Below are 16,400 nucleotides of genomic sequence, written 5' to 3'. Positions count from 1 at the left end.
CAATTAACGTAATAGCTATACACGAAAAAGAAGAGAAACCTTACCAAACAAATGAAGAAGAACACGACACGTTTTAAATTGGAGTCGGAGTCGCACATTTTGGCTGTCGCACAGGTAGGCACGCCCAAGTCGAATGCTGATCTACAACTTTACGCGCCGTACAGTCTACGTCTTTTTAGACCAACGGCCGTTTTCGACAAATTTCTATTTTCTACATACGGCGGCGGATGTCTTGCGTGCACGAGTAGGCGGGAGGCAATTCAGATCTCTTTAATTATTGCCGTGTTCATTTTTCCCCCCCTTTTTTTCCTCAGTTAACGATGATGTACCTATTTACCCCGACATATGGAAATCGGTTACAATATACGCAAATGCAACTGTTTATATGATGTCAATATCCTCATTTTCCGGACAAGTTGTATATACGTATAGCATAAATTCAATTGTATAAATAACAGTGCAACAACACTTGGAATCCACTACTGCTGTTGAATGTGGGGGGGTGCGTTAATTAATAAATGTGTTTTACAGCTTGAGCTACAACTATAGAATCAGTTCACGTCCTCTTGTGTTGGTATATGTTTGTTAGAAAAGTTGAGTACGTTTCTGTGAGGTCCGGTTCGTCTTTCGCTTTCATGTTAGATTATCTGGAGGTTGGCAGAGGCGAGGATGACTATTGTTTGATTTTCATTTGCCCGATTAATTACTATCAGCCATTTTGGGTTGATTTCAATTTTTTTTTCGAAAACATGCAAGTGAATGAGCACGATAATCATCGTCGAAATATTCCACGTTCAATGGATTCTGCAATTTTTGCATATAGAAAATTGTTAACGATGATATATAGACATTTAAATCTGTTTCATTATTTATTAATCGTGTATCATCGTAGCAAAAATCACAAAAAGAATAATCTTATTCTATATAGGCCTGTAATATGAAGTTATGCGGCGACGGCTCATCTTCATTTCGTTATATAAACATAATAAAAACAAAAAAAATTATTTTTCAAATAACAAGACTGGCAAATTGCTTGCTATGTTTTAATCAAACTGTAACCCAATCGCAGCACAGCTGATCGGCGTTGGCACTGCTGGCGAGCGATTTGATAATCAACGTGTTGTCCGCTGTGGTGTACGCTGTGTTTAAGATGGGTGGATTCGCAACGATGCTCGTACCGGATTGATCCAAGATCTGAAAAGGGCGAATTACAAAGCAAATTCTAAATGAATGAATGAAATTCGATCAAAGTGCAACAAAGACGGAAACAAAAGAATATAGGATTTACGGTGACGTAAGTGCCAGTGGAGACGTTGATGGAAGTGCAGGTCATTTGAATTCGGCTGCCCGTAGCTACGGTGATGGAGAGACACTGTTCCACCTGAGTGCCTGGAGTTCGAATCGTTTTATACGATCCCGTGGCATCTGATACTTGAGTTGCACACGTCACTGTATCGCGGTAACCGAAGAACAAGTCGAAGAAGAACAAAATTTGCATTGGAATAGAACATTTTTCAAAAATTCAATAAACTGTCGATCTTTCTTTTTTTTTTTTAGAGAACTTGTGTCCAAGTCTTTTATAATACTTGGCATCATTGTCGTTGTGGTCGTCGTCGTAGTCGTTGTGGTCGTCGTCGTAGATGTAGTTGTCGTCGTCGTTGGTGTCGTCGTCGTTGGTGTGGTCGTCGTTGGGGTCGTGGTCGATGGCGTCGTCGTCGATGTGGTCGACGTGGTAGATGTGGTGGTCGTGTCGGTCGAAGTAGCAATTGAAGAAAATGAAATTAATCCTAATTTGCTTAGAGCTAATCCAATCGAGCCTAAAATGATGCTGGCCTTGCTCTTCTTCGACAAATCGTCCCACGGTTTCTTTTTCTTCTTTTTGTCTGCGATCGAATCTCAGTGTTACCAAGCCGACCGAAACGAAATCGAATATAAAATCGAATAATACCTTCGTCACAATTAGGCTTATCACCATAGTAATACGGATCGCTATCGTAGGCGTATAATCGACATCCGACGCGTAATCGGCGTGGTGTTGACTCGTGTCGGCAACCGATTGCTGGTAGGCGCTGCTGCCATATCGGCTCGGTTTCACGTACGATTCTTTGTGTTTCACTTTCAGTTCTGCGTGTGAATTGTCGACAATGTCGTCAAGATAAACGACTTGATTTTGCTGTTCAGCGTAGTAATCGTCCCTTGTATTTGCGACGTCGTTTGCAGCTTGACCGTTTCTCTGTCTCACATGCGTTTTCCATAACGAAGCCGCCAACAGAGTGGGCAACAAAACCTTGAATATACGAATAAATCATATGCAAGTGGGTCCACTGTATAACCATCGACTGTTGATAAATCGAAAATGAATTAAAATTTACCAACGAAGTTGCAAAAAGGATGACACAGTTGAGTTTGAAGAGAATTTGCATCGTTTTGGCCTGATACAATGACATGAAATATGTTTCCCTATTAATACGTACGAAACACAGTTGATAAACAATTAAATCACTATCGATAGCTGTGTTGCAAACACCTTCCAAAATTTAAAACTCTCAGGGTAGTCTTGTTTACTGGTGACATGGACGTACGAGACTGATGCAAAAAACAGTCTCGCCGTCCGACCAGACTCGAGAAGAAGAAACAAATGGCTGATGGTGTTGGTTCTCTTGGGTATACAAGAGCCTAATGAGACGGAACTAAGTAAACCGTGGTCATGGATACGTAACTCATTTTTAAGGTGTAAAGACAAGATGCGGACTATTTTGGTTTTCGCTTGTTTCCTGGTATATCTCGAAGATTAAACGATAATCATCTCTTTTTGCGATGCTTGTTAAACGTTTCCCCGTTGTCGCATCGTATCGCGTCTTTAAGGTGTTGGAGTACAAACTTTTTGTGCAGTTATCGTTCGTATTTATATGCGGCGCCAATGGGATAGCGGCATTGTAATTCTTATTAGTATATATGGCAATTTGTGTCATCTGTTATATCAATTCGCCCTACAGGACACAGCTGGTGTATATGGATAGACGTAACATACAGCGCAGCGCAGCATTAGCGAGATGTTCAAAATAAATACGATAAAAAACATTACAGTTTGCACGTTTTTTTCTTAGACTTTATTGTCCAAATAGACAATGATTGTCTTTGAATCGAATGACCATGTACGTTTTAATAAAAGTTAAGTACATTGCGATAATTATTTGATATCGCTTGTATCCATATCTACCTTGGTTGGTATATATATTTTAGATACCTATGGCAAAGTAAACCTAATGGAAGGCTCGTTTAAAAAGGGTCAGCTTGTTGTGCTGCCATCAGATAATTTGTCATCGACATTCACGATGTTCTGATAATTTATTATAATGTTATATGCTGCTATAATACGATCGTGTATTATAGGCTATTGTTGATAAAGCCTTTTAAATTGGCTTTCCCTTTTTTGACTTCTTTATACGAGGCTTATTTCGTTCATGCAAAAAGTAGACCGCGGGTGTGCGATCCATTTGAACACTAATAATCCAATAAACTGCGAGTTATGGCCATCGTTTGAGGTTGTTTAATATTTTTTTTTACTATACGCATATAGATCCACGTTGAGCAATTGCGTATTAATAAAGTCTGCGTGGAAAAAGGGCACGATTATAGTAGCATCGTATAGTTATGCAACGAATCTAATTCGCCTACATTCTCATTCGCGCTTTCCTGAAATGAAATTCGCGCTAAAAAGTTAACTGTCTTTTATACTCGGGTCGTTCGACCGAAAGAATGGACCTTGCCTTAATAATAAATGATCGTTTTCACAGATTGCATTGGACACTATGGCACTGGTCTGCCAGCACTTTTTATTTTCTCTGTCGTACAAATAAAGCCGAGGTAACTGAGGACGCACATCGTAATTTACTGTCATAATCCAAAAGAAGCTAAACACGCTGAGACCGTTACTATTTACTATGATGGATCGGACAATGGCCTAAAAGCCCCCCAAAACAACACATCATTTTTGTTTTCATTTTAATTTTGGCTGTAACGTTTTTTGCTTAAAATGAATCCTTAATAATCGCCGTCGCATAAATGGAAAATTTGCGCGGGCTCCTCCATTATCATTTCGCTAAATCCCAGCAAAATTTTGCTATCTCTTGTACATTAATTATCGTGCAGTGACGTGCCTATAGGGCATACAGCTATAGTATGTATAGAAGAGGTTCCACAACTCGCGGCCTCTACTGTGATTATAGATGAAGTCTTCCTGCATCATAAGGCCACGAAATAATTTGATCACTACACTATATAGCGAAAGAGAATTGTCCCAAAATACATATTTAAAAAACCCGGTTTGCATCATAGTATTGCACTGTGAAGAAAACTACTTGATTTTCAGAGTCAATCGTAGGCTACATGCAACAGACCATTAAGTTCATTTGTACTTGCTGTATATACGGACGAGGTCCGCCAATCAGTATAGCAGAATGTGACAGCTGACGACTAAAGAATGGCCTGCTCTATACGGAGCAAAGGAGACAAACCCATAACAGCACCGGTCGGTTAAATCGATCTATGCTCTGCTGATTGCTGATAGGCAAAGAGAACGGAGGGACATCCGCCATTATTTATGATCCAACGTTGGCCTTTTTATGGTTTTCACCTTCCGCTATGGGTATATACACGTCCATAACTTTAGCCATTTGAATTAACATCAGTGCTTGTTTGTAAGCTGAAATCGTTTTGTACGGTTAACGGGATGCTTCCGTAAAAAATGCAAACGTACGTACATGGTGATTATACAAAAGATAAGGTCGCTGCACGACGTATAAAATACGTGTCCTGTGACACGCGTAGATTTCTATATATGTGCTGACGAGCATCGTACGGCAGAATTTGATTCTTATCTGATATTGATAGAAATCTTGACAATAAAATTGCTATATTATCTGCCGTGTCACGTTGTCCATGAAGACGAGTTGATGTACAGTATGTTGCAGGAAAACATGAAACTCGTACGACCGGATCGCAAGATGTTGCAGCCAATTGATAATGAAACGTCAAAAAAGCAAATGATATAATAGATCGCAAGTTGGCAACAAAATAAGGCACTCGAATGCGTTAAAGTTTTTTGACATTAAAAAAGCTCCGTCCACTTCTCACGAACATCACGACACACCTCCATATACCATTCAGTTCTTATTCCCAACGGCATTTTGTTTTTCTAACCACTACAACTGATAAAGAAATGACTGAGCTTTGAGTTTTATCAATTTTGCGTTTGCTAAATGTCATAATCAGTAAAAGAGAGACAACTATGTACGGGACTCCCCATATATAGCTATACATGTGGATAGACGTCCGCACGCGAGAGAAACTATAAACACAAGAGGGTTACACCCAGGTGGCTAGACATTATCAATCAACCCGTCTGTGAAAAAAACAAGTTTTTTTTTTCTTTTTGTTTACATGTTCACTATTCCCTTTTTCTTTTACTGGCCAGCTTTTTCTCTTGCCAAAAACCAACACAGGTGTCTGATGGCTATGACAGCAGATTTGTTGCGAGCGGAAATGTATCGTATATCGCCGACAAAAGGACAAGGTGTGATGATACCACAGCAGTTGTTTGTAATAATATAAAAGACGTTCACTCAACATCAAGAACTTAATCAAAAATCAATGCAATATTACGATTTTAATCGAATTAGAAGCGTTAAAAGAAAGACAATCCATTTATGAAGTCGATAAGAATATCGATAAATTCAGTCCCGTTTTTTTATTGATGTAATAAATAAAGTTTTAAGAGTAATGTAACAACAACACGAGTATATAGTCTATAGCCTTCATTGTGCGAACATTTTAAAAGCCGCAATTCAAAACAAATAATGAACCACCAATTGCCGAAGTAATATATTAGCGCACGTAGAACGATATAGAAAATGACTTCTGCTTCTCTTTCGTTTGGAAATTGGAAACGCTAAAAGGTTAGGCATGTCCCAACGACTATAAGCGTTCATTAGGCTGTATAGAAACGTGGGGAAAACGTTCACGCTCCGGTGATGATCTGAACGCGCGCCGATCACGGCGGGAATGTGAGAGATCAATGAACGACTGAAACCGCAACCTGGCTAAACAATACACGACCAGCGCCAGCAAAATTTATATGGTCCTATATAAACGATTTGAATTCTAGAATCGCTATATAGAATCGCATTCGTGTAAATAGTTTCCACTGCTAATTGCAAAGACTCTAACAATTTAATCGTTTCGTACCTATCCAACATTATCCTCAGAGGGCAGTCGGTTGCAAATGCTATTGACGTTGGCAGCGTGTGAATTGCGCGCTTATAAGATTATTGCTGAACGAGGAAACTGCTCAATGACGTCAGCGTAGCTTCGAACTGTTATCCAGGAAAAAAAACGAACATTTTCGCGGATGCAGTTGCTGAAGAAACAGGTTAACTATATAAGCGTTGCCCACTTTGGTTATTGAATTTCCTCAACAATAAAGAGTTTTCAACGGTGAAACAAATAACTTGTATATTGGTATGAAAGAAAAGAATGTAGGCTATAACATTTGTCATTTTGCGTTGTGGTGGTGTTTCACGTGCAAGTTCATTGCGCCGCTATAGCGACTCGTTTTTACATTCGTGACTGCAGTCGGAGCGCATACGCGAGCAACGGTGACGTAACACGCACATTTTCAAAATCTGAAACACAATTGTATACGTTGGCAATTGGCAGTATAAGTGGATCTACATCGGGGAACTATAGTTCAATGGTGTTCCAAGTTTGGCCCTCAACAGAACAGGATAACAATCTTCGATTTAAAGTCATGTCATTTTTATTTTTAAAGAAATTGATTTAGCGCAAAAAATTAGCATGATAAAACAAACAGGCAGATTGCTTAACAAATGTTTGGCAATTTTACGAAAATCAACGTAAAATTTTAGATGTTAATCCACTTTTGCTGAGTTCAAATAAAAAAGCAGTTTGTGCGCGTAGATCAGCGACGCTGACTATATAGCAACAGCTTATCTGATGTCGACCATCACTTGAATAATTTACGCCACAGGATGCGTTGGCCTGGAAAAGCCACATTCACTAAAACAGGTGTACAGTACGTAGTCCAGGTAACCGGGGGTTGTTGACCCGCCATTTGGGTGTACAAATTTTAAAATAAAAATATATTTTGTATTTTTTCATATTTTTATCATATTTTCCAGATTTGCTAAATTTTTTGAAACATTTTTAGATCATTTTTTACGTGTTTTCAAGCTTTCTAACAAAAAAAAACTCTATTAACCCTTAAATAATTAAAAATGTACATTTTCTTCAGCAAATGAAGCCAAAAATTTAATTCACTGTCAAATAAAAGCAAATCAGCGCCGGGACTTGAACTTCAGAGCCCTAGATTCTCTATTCCGTGTCCTAATTGCCTTAGCACTATAGCTAGCACCTTCGATAAAATGTAATAGCGGGATAACAGAAAATGTCATTCGTTTCGCAACAAAAACAAATAACAAAAAATAACAAAAAAATAAAGAATAACGAATAAAAATTTCGAATATTAAAATTTTTGACTCCTAAACCGTCATTGACGGTTCGTCAATAAAAATGATTGCGGGGCGCCCTGGTTTACCGAAAAACCCGACCCGACCCAAAAAAGTTTTCGAAATTCAATTCTTGAATGCAAGATAAGCTTTGATGTAATGTTATTGTTGACCTGCGCCATCAATTACCTGTTACAGTTGAACGGCCTATGTTGGGTCCACATCAAAATTTTGTCAAAAAACTAATTTTTCGGCGTAAATCTTATTTTACGGTAGGGTTCTTCTATTTGACCTATTTCCGTTAAGATCATGACTGCGCCCATATGAGAATTTCAATATATTAGGTATAACTATTCCGGATTTATAATTTTTATATATATTTTTAATTTTTTCATATTTTTTGTATTTTTCTTATTTTTTGCTTTAAAATATTGGGGTGTAGGAATATTTTTTTGAGTTAACAACCCCCGCAGATAACAACAGTTCGTTTTGCAGAACGTTTTTGAAATTTTCTGCGGTTTTCTCGGAAATCCAATTTCAATAACACCTATTCCCTTTCAACAGTGTTAGTTCTGTGGGGCTTTTTGTTTCGAGAAACAAGTGACGACGCTCTTCTTAAACTGTTGTAGACTACATAAAATTGCAAGGGGCAAAAAAGGATTTGCAAAGAAAACAAATGTAACAAAAAAGAGGCAGAAGTACGAATGAAGCGTGAGATACTTTCGATGGTTTAATCGACGCGGTAAGCAACTGCATGTCCGGGGATGAGGACGGTCTTGGTCAGAGTGGCATCACGGACGGGCACTGCGGGAGCAGCCACTGCAGCGGGAGCGGCGTATTTGTAAGCGAAAGGAGCAGCGGTGTAGCCGGGGTAGTTGTAACCGGGGTAGCTGTAAGCGAATGGAGCGGCACCGTAGCTCAGGATCTGGCGTTTAGCGCGGACTGGAGCAGCCGGAGTAGCGGCAGCTTTGGCCTCGGCGTATTTAATGGCGAATTGCGCCTTGGCAGCGGCTACCTCGGGTGTGTCCTTAACTGGAGCTGGAAGGGCAACAGCGGCAGCAACGGGGGCAGCAGGGACGACTCCAGACTTGGCGGCAGTAACAGCGGCAGCATGTTCAACCTTGGCTCGGGCAACTTCGGGGGTGTCCTGGACCTGAACGGGGGCTACCAAGTTGGAGACTGGGGCAACGGGCAGGTCGTTTGAGAGGACGCGGAAGCCTCGGGAATCGGCGGTGTAAGAAACGCGGACCTCTTTACCCTCTGGGTTGAAGTAAGCGTAGCTTCCGACTTGGTTGCCGAAAGCATCTTGAATGTTGGTAGCGGCCTGTCCTGGGTGGGCATAGCCGAAACGGGCCTGGCCGAGCTCATCCTGTGCGTGGTACTGGCTGGCGGAGAAAGATGGGTAACCATAAGCAGCGGGGTAGGCAGCGAGGATGGCAGCAGCGCGAACAACACCGGTGTAGGGGTAGTATCCTCCGTAGTATGCGCTATATCCACCGAGACCTTTTCCGTAGTTGCCAAAGTATTGAGCTTGGGTGGCAACAGCCAACACCAACAGGCAAGCAATCTGTAAACGTAAAGGAAAGAAACAAAGGAAATTGGTAAATCAGGAAAGAAAGAATAAGAAAAATAAATCAGAAAAAGGATTTCAATTTATGTTGACTATATAGACTTGTTTACTGTAAACTTCATTGATGTTCTCGTAAGGTGACAGAAGAGCTCTGAACAGATGATATCGTGTGACTGTGGCATGTCTGTTTTATGCCCGTCAAATTTATCAAAGGAAAGATTCGGATAGTAACAGTAACAAGTTAAGTGTGTACTTGAACGACACCTATGCACCAACACCCTAAACAAAATAATGGAAGATCAGGGCGTTGTGAAGATTCGTCAACGGCCTTGCACCTTCCTACGAGCCAAGGTGTTTAGCTAATGTTTTATTGTCTTTTTGTGCGCTTTCTTGAAACCCATTTTCCGTAGATGTAAATGAATCGTCAAACTATGACCATCCTATTATAGTCATTCCGGTCACAGCAGAGCTTTCCCTTCTGACATCATGAAAATTGTTCAGTTTTATGACTTAATCGGGAGCGAGTGGCACCGACAGCTGTACACATTATTGTCTATATTTATACCTGCAAAGCAACTTGATTTTTAAAAATGCAGCTTTTTTGAACTCAATTTGAAAATGTAAACATGGCGCGTGAACGCGTTCCCTTTCGGTTTGTTTACCATTTTCAAAGAGCTAAGACATTTGTGACTTATTCCTTCCCAGTCGGCATAGCCGACATATAGGCCTGCCTTGTTTCTCTTTTGTTGGGGCTACTATAATCCAACGTGACAGCACAACAAGCGGCCAGTCAACAGACGCCTAGAAAACTTATCCTCCTAAAAGAAAAGAAAACAAAAAAAACGTGATAGAAATCGAGAATGGGAATAGTTTGTTCTACGCGCCTACACGTTTCGTATATACCGTACTATAGGCGGCTTCCCTATTAATAGAACCTTAGGTTTCTGCGGTCGCGCACAGCGACGCCAGCGGACGAGAGCGACCAGTTCCTCCCCGACTGGCACGGAGTCTGGACGCGGGGAGTCTTTTGTTGTTTGTCTTTTTCTAAAAAAAAAAATAAAATATTATAATTTAAACTTGGCCTCCTCCTTACCCTTCGCCTCTCTCTTCTTGGCGTGCGTGAGTACCCCGGACGGAAATATCACGCTGGGTGTGGTTCGTTCTATTTTTTTTTGCGGATAAATCGTAATCAGCCGTGCAACCCATATAACGAACTGTGAAGAGAAAACGAATTTGACATGGCCGAAGCCGACATCCCGCCTTTAGCGCATTTGCTCCAGCGGCAGCAGAGGTCATCCGGCTCCGTCCTGTCATCTCAGACGCCAGCTACGACGACCATTTCGACCATCGCCGTTCAAAGTGGCGCCACTCGTATCGTTGTTGCTCTTCTTCAGGTGACATTCTCATTCATCACCTTGCCCTTGATTGATATTTAACGACACATTTTGCATATTTCTCCAACTATTTAGCGATAGACTACAGTTAAAAAAAAAAAAATAAGGTTTTAAAGTTAAGTAATTCCCTCTTTATCAAGTGGAGGGTGTGAAATAAGTCAACTTGGGGGTTTCGCTCTGTTTGGTGCTTGTACCGCATAACTCCCGAGAGTCTCAGCTAGGGAGCTGGTTTGTGCCCCTCGAAAAGCGAATACCCCGACCCGTACCGAAATAGAAACAAATATAAACTTGAAAAACAAGAGGGAGAAACACAGGCGCAAACGGAAACGGCCAGCACGCAAGCCTTGTTCTTTTAAACAAAGACCAAAAGCAGGGCTTTCCTTCCCAGTATATTTGTACCGAGAATACGAATCTAAAATGCAACCTAGCAACCATGCGAATATGTTATTTTGATTTGGTACAACCCAGAAATAGAAAAAAAAAATGAACACGAAATTGAGGTCTACCACCCACATAGCATTGCCATGATCTTGCTCTACATTGAACTATATGCAAGTGTTTATATAGCTTGCCAAAAAAGTGTTGGAATGTCGGACGAACGATCGATCTTACAGGGTCGAGTGGATTACGAAGGATTGGCTGTCAGGCAATTGCCTTTATACGAGTTAGGTTTTTATGTCACAATAATTTTAAGAGTAAACAGATAAATGTATAATCCCCATGTATCATTTCCTATTCATTTCGATGGTTTCATTTTCGTGCTTATTTACTTCGTAAACAGAAATGTTATTGTGAAATGCAGAAACACCCGCTATGTTTCGAGATAAACACGTAAATTGTTTAGCAAATTGAAAAGAAAAAGCTACGAACCTTTTTAACCTACGTTCCAGAAGCGAAGAGAATTGGGGAATGTTGACGATAATGATGCTAAGCAGACGAAGCCGTCAAGTTGACGCGTTTAGCTTGTTATTCTCGTTACGCTCGACCGAGGCAAACCCATGAATCCTTATCGACCAGTAACAAGGATAGATGTCTGCAATGTCACTTGTAAATTTTAATAGCTCGAGCGCATTGAGTTGGGAGAAGAAGAAGAAAAAAATGGCTGCGTTAACATTCATCTATTTATCACATCCAGCCAACACATCCTGTAGTGTGGTACAAAATGGCGACAATGGCCATCAATTGTGTCCACTCTTCAGGGAAATTCAAGTAACCTTGGGTATGAAATGGAAAATGTAGTGGGAAATTCATTTCTTGGTGAACATTTGTGAGCAGGATTTGTTTTAAAAAGGGGAAATTTCTTTAATTTTAATTTTATGAATATCCTAAAACGGGCAACACGGGATGAGCACATTGTTGTCTTTGTCTATCGATTGGTTAAAATAAACGATATATGATTCAAATCCAATTGAAAAGAATAAAACGAGGGGAAACAATTTTATCGGAATTTATTGAGGATTTATTTCACGGTCGTCCAGGATATTTTCACTCGGAATTCTATCTTATTTTTTAACTTCGAGAAAATTTCTGGGATTTGACAACCCCGACACGTGGACATACCGATGGCCCTTCATCTGAGAAAGGCCGAGACCCCGAGAGCTGTTTGAAGGAAGGGCTTTCAAAACTGATCTTCTTTCCTTCAAAACAGGGGCGTGTACAATATTAAAGAATGGGATCCTTTTTATGTATTACAAAAGAGTAGATGGTGACTTTACGTTCTTGTCTACACGATGAAGCGATTGCCATACAGTTGGAATGCCTTCAATGAGCTTCTTTCCGGCACTCCTGTCGCCATTTGCTTCTGGTTTTTGTATCGAGCGTGTTTGCTTGTGTTTCATTGTTTAGTTTTTCCTTATCTTTAAAACAGATGGGGATATTTGAAGTGCTTTTTTCTACTCATCCATTCTTTTTTTCTTTTCTGTAGAGTAAAGAATGGCTAGAGCTGCAGGTGCTGGAAATGAGTCCAGACATGACGAGAATGGGCGATTGCTTCGTTACGTCATCCGATCTGCTGATGGCTCATCAGGACGTCCTGAGAAAGTTACAGGTACGTTTTTTTTCAACGAATGACTTGCGCCATTTGAAATAAACTGGATTTTGTCATATCCCCAGAGCAAGCAAAGTCCAGTGGAGGAGCTGCTGAAACAAGCCGACCAACTAATTGCAACTCAACGACCTCGTGCCGAAGTCTATGCTGCAATGGCCGAATCGCTCGGGCAGGCATGGAAAGATCTTAATTCTTTCCTGGAACAACGTAGGGTCATCCTAGAATACAACGTCGCCTTTCACAGGTATTAAACAATTTTATTCAAATTGTAAGCGTTTAACAAAAGGATTAACCATCGGTTAATCGGTATGTTCTATACTCGGAAACTGCCGAAAATATGTAGAACTTGTACACAATGGCGGGAATTTCCAGGAAAATGGCAATCTTGTTGTGTTTTTAGCCAACATGCAACAATCAATTTCGATCTGTTTGTCAATCGTAGTCTCTTGAAAAATTCCGAATGCTCGAACGATAGATTGGACTTGAGGGAAAAAACGTTGTGCATACCCCAAAGTAGAAAAAACATTTTACCAGCCAAATGGTTTGAGACAGAGGCAGGTTAAAGGTATACATCAGCGCCCCGAGTTTTCTTGTTGTTTGGGCACCGATCCAAAAGAACTGGTCTTTTTCTTTTCGAAAAAGAAAAAAAAACAACTTTACCCTCTTCCGAGTTTTGAAGGGAGTACCTATTTTTAGCACCCATGACTTTGAATCTGAATTTATTCTAGCGTCGCAAAAATTACGGTCTGCATGCAGTCGGGTCGTCTTCAATGAGTCAGTCAACAGTTATCCTATGACCTAGAAGCATCATTTTTTGTTAAGTGCGTGTTTTTGCATATTTTTACATGTAAAGCAATTTTTTTAGACCCCTACGCCCTATATGTAGAATTTTTGTTAAAGTTGTTGACGAGTTCAAGTGCACCACTATCGCCCTCCTTTTCTAGAACATGAGCAGCAGCAAAAGTCTGTGCGTCCGTAACTCGGCTTGGTTCATGTACGCCATTTAACACTCGAGTGTTTTCTATTTTGGGAGGGGAATTTAAAAGAAATTCTAATGTTATTGTTCTGCATTTGTTTTCCCCGTTTTGTTTTTACAGTCACGCCGAAGATGTGATTGACAAGTTGGCTAGTTTAGATCGAGAGACGGCTAGCACGTCATCTTTACCTTCCGATGTGGACAGCATTAAAAGATTACGCACCAGAATCGAAGAAAGTCGTAAATCAGCTTTGGAGAGCCTTCGACTTGCTCTACAAGATGGTGAAGTGCTCATCGAAAAATTAACTGCCTTGAAAAATCTAGGCACGTTGGATTCTCGTCCAGGCCATATTTTAACAGCTGTCAATGCAGGTAGGTCAAAAACGAATTAACAATTGTGATGTTGAACTTGGTGAAATTCCTGGACTCGATTTCTAGCGCTGAATCAAGTGAGAAGATGGTTGGAAGCCCTTCACGACCGACGCCGTCGTTCCGAGTCAACATTTTTGCAACGACGTGCAGCCCTTGATCAATGGTCAGAAGTTTGTTGTTTACGACGAGATTTGGCAGCCACCGAGAAGCGTCTAGAAGTCCTGGGACGTGACAGTAGCTCTGCACTGGGCGATTCTTCCGCCACGGCTGAACTGCTCCTATTCGAGCACAATAAAATCCAGCCGGAACGCAAAGAGCTTCAAGAGAAGACGTTAAAATTAACACACATGGCTGAGGAACTGCAGGCTCGTTGGCGTAATGAATTGGGCGGAGCTAACGGTGCCGAGCAGGTACGCAAAGAAGCGTATGCCTTACTGGACAAGACGAGCGAGTTCCTGGAAACGGTGGAGCAACGAGAACAGCTTTTGACTCAGTCGATTCATTTCTTCAGAGTTGCTGGAACAGCATTGACTAAATTGGATCAGTTGGAAGTGCAACTGACCGCTCATCAAGCCCCACCAGGTTCTGCTCAACTTGCCCAGCTTCACGCTCAAGTGTCTCGGGCTCTAGAAGATGCCACTGCACCTGCTTTGCATCATGGTTATTCTTTACTGGACATTGTCGGTCGTTCTCATCCAGGCGCCGAGGTGGGACTATTTTGGAATTTGTTTGTTCCATTGCGTTATGATAAATGATTTTAATTGTTGAATCAGGGTATCAGGAAAACCGTGGAACTTATTGAAAATCGAGGCATTCAGTTGGGTAGTCTCTGCACGGCACACAAAGAAGAGAGTCTTCGTATTACGCAAGCTGTTCGCAGTTTTATCGAACAATATGAAAACGTATTTCAAAATATGCGTATCACATACGTTAATAATCTATCATCTTTTATTCCTTATTAGTGGCTGCTGGATGTGATTGAAGGATTTCTCCGGACCCACACGGACATGCGTGGTACTTTGCCTGAAGCCAGGGATATATTGGACATGCATATTCAATTATTCAACGACTTGAAAAGTAATCGCTTCTAATCAATGTCGTCTTACGCAAACAAAAATCTAATCATTTCGGGTGGATTCGGACAGATGAAAAGCACTGAAATCGAGTCTCTACTAAGATCAGTCAATCCATTATGCGAAATGGCCGAAGAAATTCAAGCTCACGAGGTGCAGATGAAAGGAGACGTCCTGCATGACACGTGGAAGAGACTTTGTCGAGCTTTAGCCGACCGGGTGGAATTGATGCAATCCTACGTCCGATTACACGCCCTAGCTATGGCAGTTCAAGAAGCTTGGGACGATGTCGAGTCTCGATGTCAACAATTCGACGTAGATGAGGATCCTTCTGTTGCTATACGCCAAGTCGAAGAAATTTGGCTGGACGGCCAACAGAAATATTTGCAACTGAGCCAACTGGGCCGTAATTTCATGGCCGATGCCCTTAAGGTAGTTTATCATTGATTTCCAATGATCTCGTTTTGCTTTGACTGTCATTATTTTGTTTTTATTTGGGGTGGGGGTCTTAGATTTCCGACCGCTACTTGGATGTGAGAAAAGCCTGTCTCTGTGTAGAGAGTCTGCTCGAATATTTGGGAGGCCGGCAGTTGACCGTCCATCATACCCAGGAAACCTGGATCGAAACGGTGACTACCATCCAGCATACGCGCCGTGAATGGAACAATTTCGTTTCCATCGTCCAATCGGTAGTTTCTAATTGAAGTTTTATGTGTGCCCTTTGTGATTAAAATGATTGATTCGGCAAGGTGATGGAAATTCACGAAGAGAAAGAACAAAGTCTTTACCCGATGCTTCCGACGGCGGAAGATTCTAGTCATGGAATTGCCGTCCAGCATCCAACCTGCACAGCGATGGTGGGTTTGCTTGAAGAGAAATCTAAAAATGTTGTCAATGAATGGACTGCAACGCTCAGCCAGCTGGAATCGAAGAAATTAGATGCCGAACAAACTAAGCTCTCTTCAAGTATTTGATTAATTCAGAAAAATTAATTTAATGAGAGCCGTAATCAATACTTTCTTACTAGCTGCGAACCAAGAAGATCGGTCGAAGATGTTGGGAGACGTTTGTCTGCTCCAGCAGCGGATGCAGTTCAGGTTGAAGGAGTACAAGACACTTGTTCAAATGGCTCTTTTCTGGACTTTTCAGAAACTTGTCCGAAGTGGAAAGAACGATTGAAGTCGTTGAGAGGAAATCGCATCAGCACAACACAACATACGAAGTAGATCAGGCGATCAAAGATCATCAAGTAACTCGCAACACAATCGCGGAAATGATTAAAATTACGAAGCAAGAGGCAGACCAATTCATAAGTTTACTAAGAGATCAGGTAGAGCGACATTCAGTAGTTTAATTACATACAACTTGCAATGAGAGTTAACAACGGCGAATGATGCAGGAACCACCTGGAATTGCCCAGCCGGATGTGAATCTAGTCGAGT

The 16,400-nt window shown here is 41.1% G+C and overlaps 3 protein-coding genes across 4 annotated transcripts; 1 reads left to right on the top strand and 2 right to left on the bottom strand.

The window, feature by feature from the left end:
• Positions 1–1,047: 1,047 nt before the first annotated feature.
• Positions 1,048–2,674, bottom strand: LOC116929162 (cell wall protein DAN4). Its single transcript, XM_045178453.1, has 5 exons — positions 2,373–2,674; positions 1,949–2,287; positions 1,587–1,842; positions 1,289–1,449; positions 1,048–1,194 (listed from the first exon to the last, which is right to left on the bottom strand). The coding sequence occupies exons 1-5, from the start codon at positions 2,445–2,447 to the stop codon at positions 1,048–1,050; spliced, it is 978 nt and encodes a 325-aa protein (XP_045034388.1). The 5' UTR covers positions 2,448–2,674.
• Positions 2,675–8,241: 5,567 nt separating this feature from the next.
• LOC123466390 lies at positions 8,242–9,776 on the bottom strand. Of its 2 annotated transcripts, none has more exons than XM_045178164.1 (2): positions 9,759–9,776; positions 8,242–9,093 (listed from the first exon to the last, which is right to left on the bottom strand). In XM_045178164.1, the coding sequence occupies exons 1-2, from the start codon at positions 9,759–9,761 to the stop codon at positions 8,257–8,259; spliced, it is 840 nt and encodes a 279-aa protein (XP_045034099.1). In that variant the 5' UTR covers positions 9,762–9,776; the 3' UTR covers positions 8,242–8,256. The 2 variants fall into 2 exon arrangements, with proteins under 2 accessions (XP_045034099.1, XP_045034098.1); XM_045178163.1 differs by lacking the exon at positions 9,759–9,776 and adding an exon at positions 9,207–9,346.
• Positions 9,777–10,132: 356 nt separating this feature from the next.
• On the top strand, positions 10,133–16,137 carry LOC123475578 (coiled-coil domain-containing protein 141-like). The gene is given in 12 exon segments (XM_045178452.1): positions 10,133–10,490; positions 12,415–12,537; positions 12,603–12,781; positions 13,635–13,885; positions 13,952–14,592; positions 14,659–14,691; positions 14,693–14,764; positions 14,848–14,906; positions 15,039–15,390; positions 15,471–15,647; positions 15,708–15,924; positions 15,986–16,137. Coding segments are annotated over 12 exon segments (2,412 nt in total). The 5' UTR covers positions 10,133–10,334.
• The last annotated feature ends 263 nt before the right edge of the window (positions 16,138–16,400 follow it).

The sequence above is a fragment of the Daphnia magna genome, linkage group LG8, assembly GCF_020631705.1.
Source record: "Daphnia magna isolate NIES linkage group LG8, ASM2063170v1.1, whole genome shotgun sequence".
Lineage (NCBI taxonomy): Eukaryota > Metazoa > Arthropoda > Branchiopoda > Diplostraca > Daphniidae > Daphnia > Daphnia magna.
Note: the sequence above shows the minus strand (reverse complement) of the source record. Positions and strands in the feature narration are given on the sequence as shown.

What these genes read in the sequence shown, in the direction of transcription:
- LOC116929162 (XM_045178453.1), bottom strand. Translation starts at nt 2,447, where the DNA reads ATGTCATTGTATCAGGCCAAAACGATGCAAATTCTCTTCAAACTCAAC. An exon ending in TCCTTTTTGCAACTTCGTTG is followed by an intron (nt 2,288 to 2,372) that starts GTAAATTTTAAT and finishes CGTATATTCAAG; the next exon opens with GTTTTGTTGCCCACTCTGTT. An exon ending in TAAGCCTAATTGTGACGAAG is followed by an intron (nt 1,843 to 1,948) that starts GTATTATTCGAT and finishes GATTTGTCGAAG; the next exon opens with AAGAGCAAGGCCAGCATCAT.
- LOC123466390 (XM_045178163.1), bottom strand. Translation starts at nt 9,278, where the DNA reads ATGCCACAGTCACACGATATCATCTGTTCAGAGCTCTTCTGTCACCTT. An exon ending in GAACATCAATGAAGTTTACA is followed by an intron (nt 9,094 to 9,206) that starts GTAAACAAGTCT and finishes TTACGTTTACAG; the next exon opens with ATTGCTTGCCTGTTGGTGTT.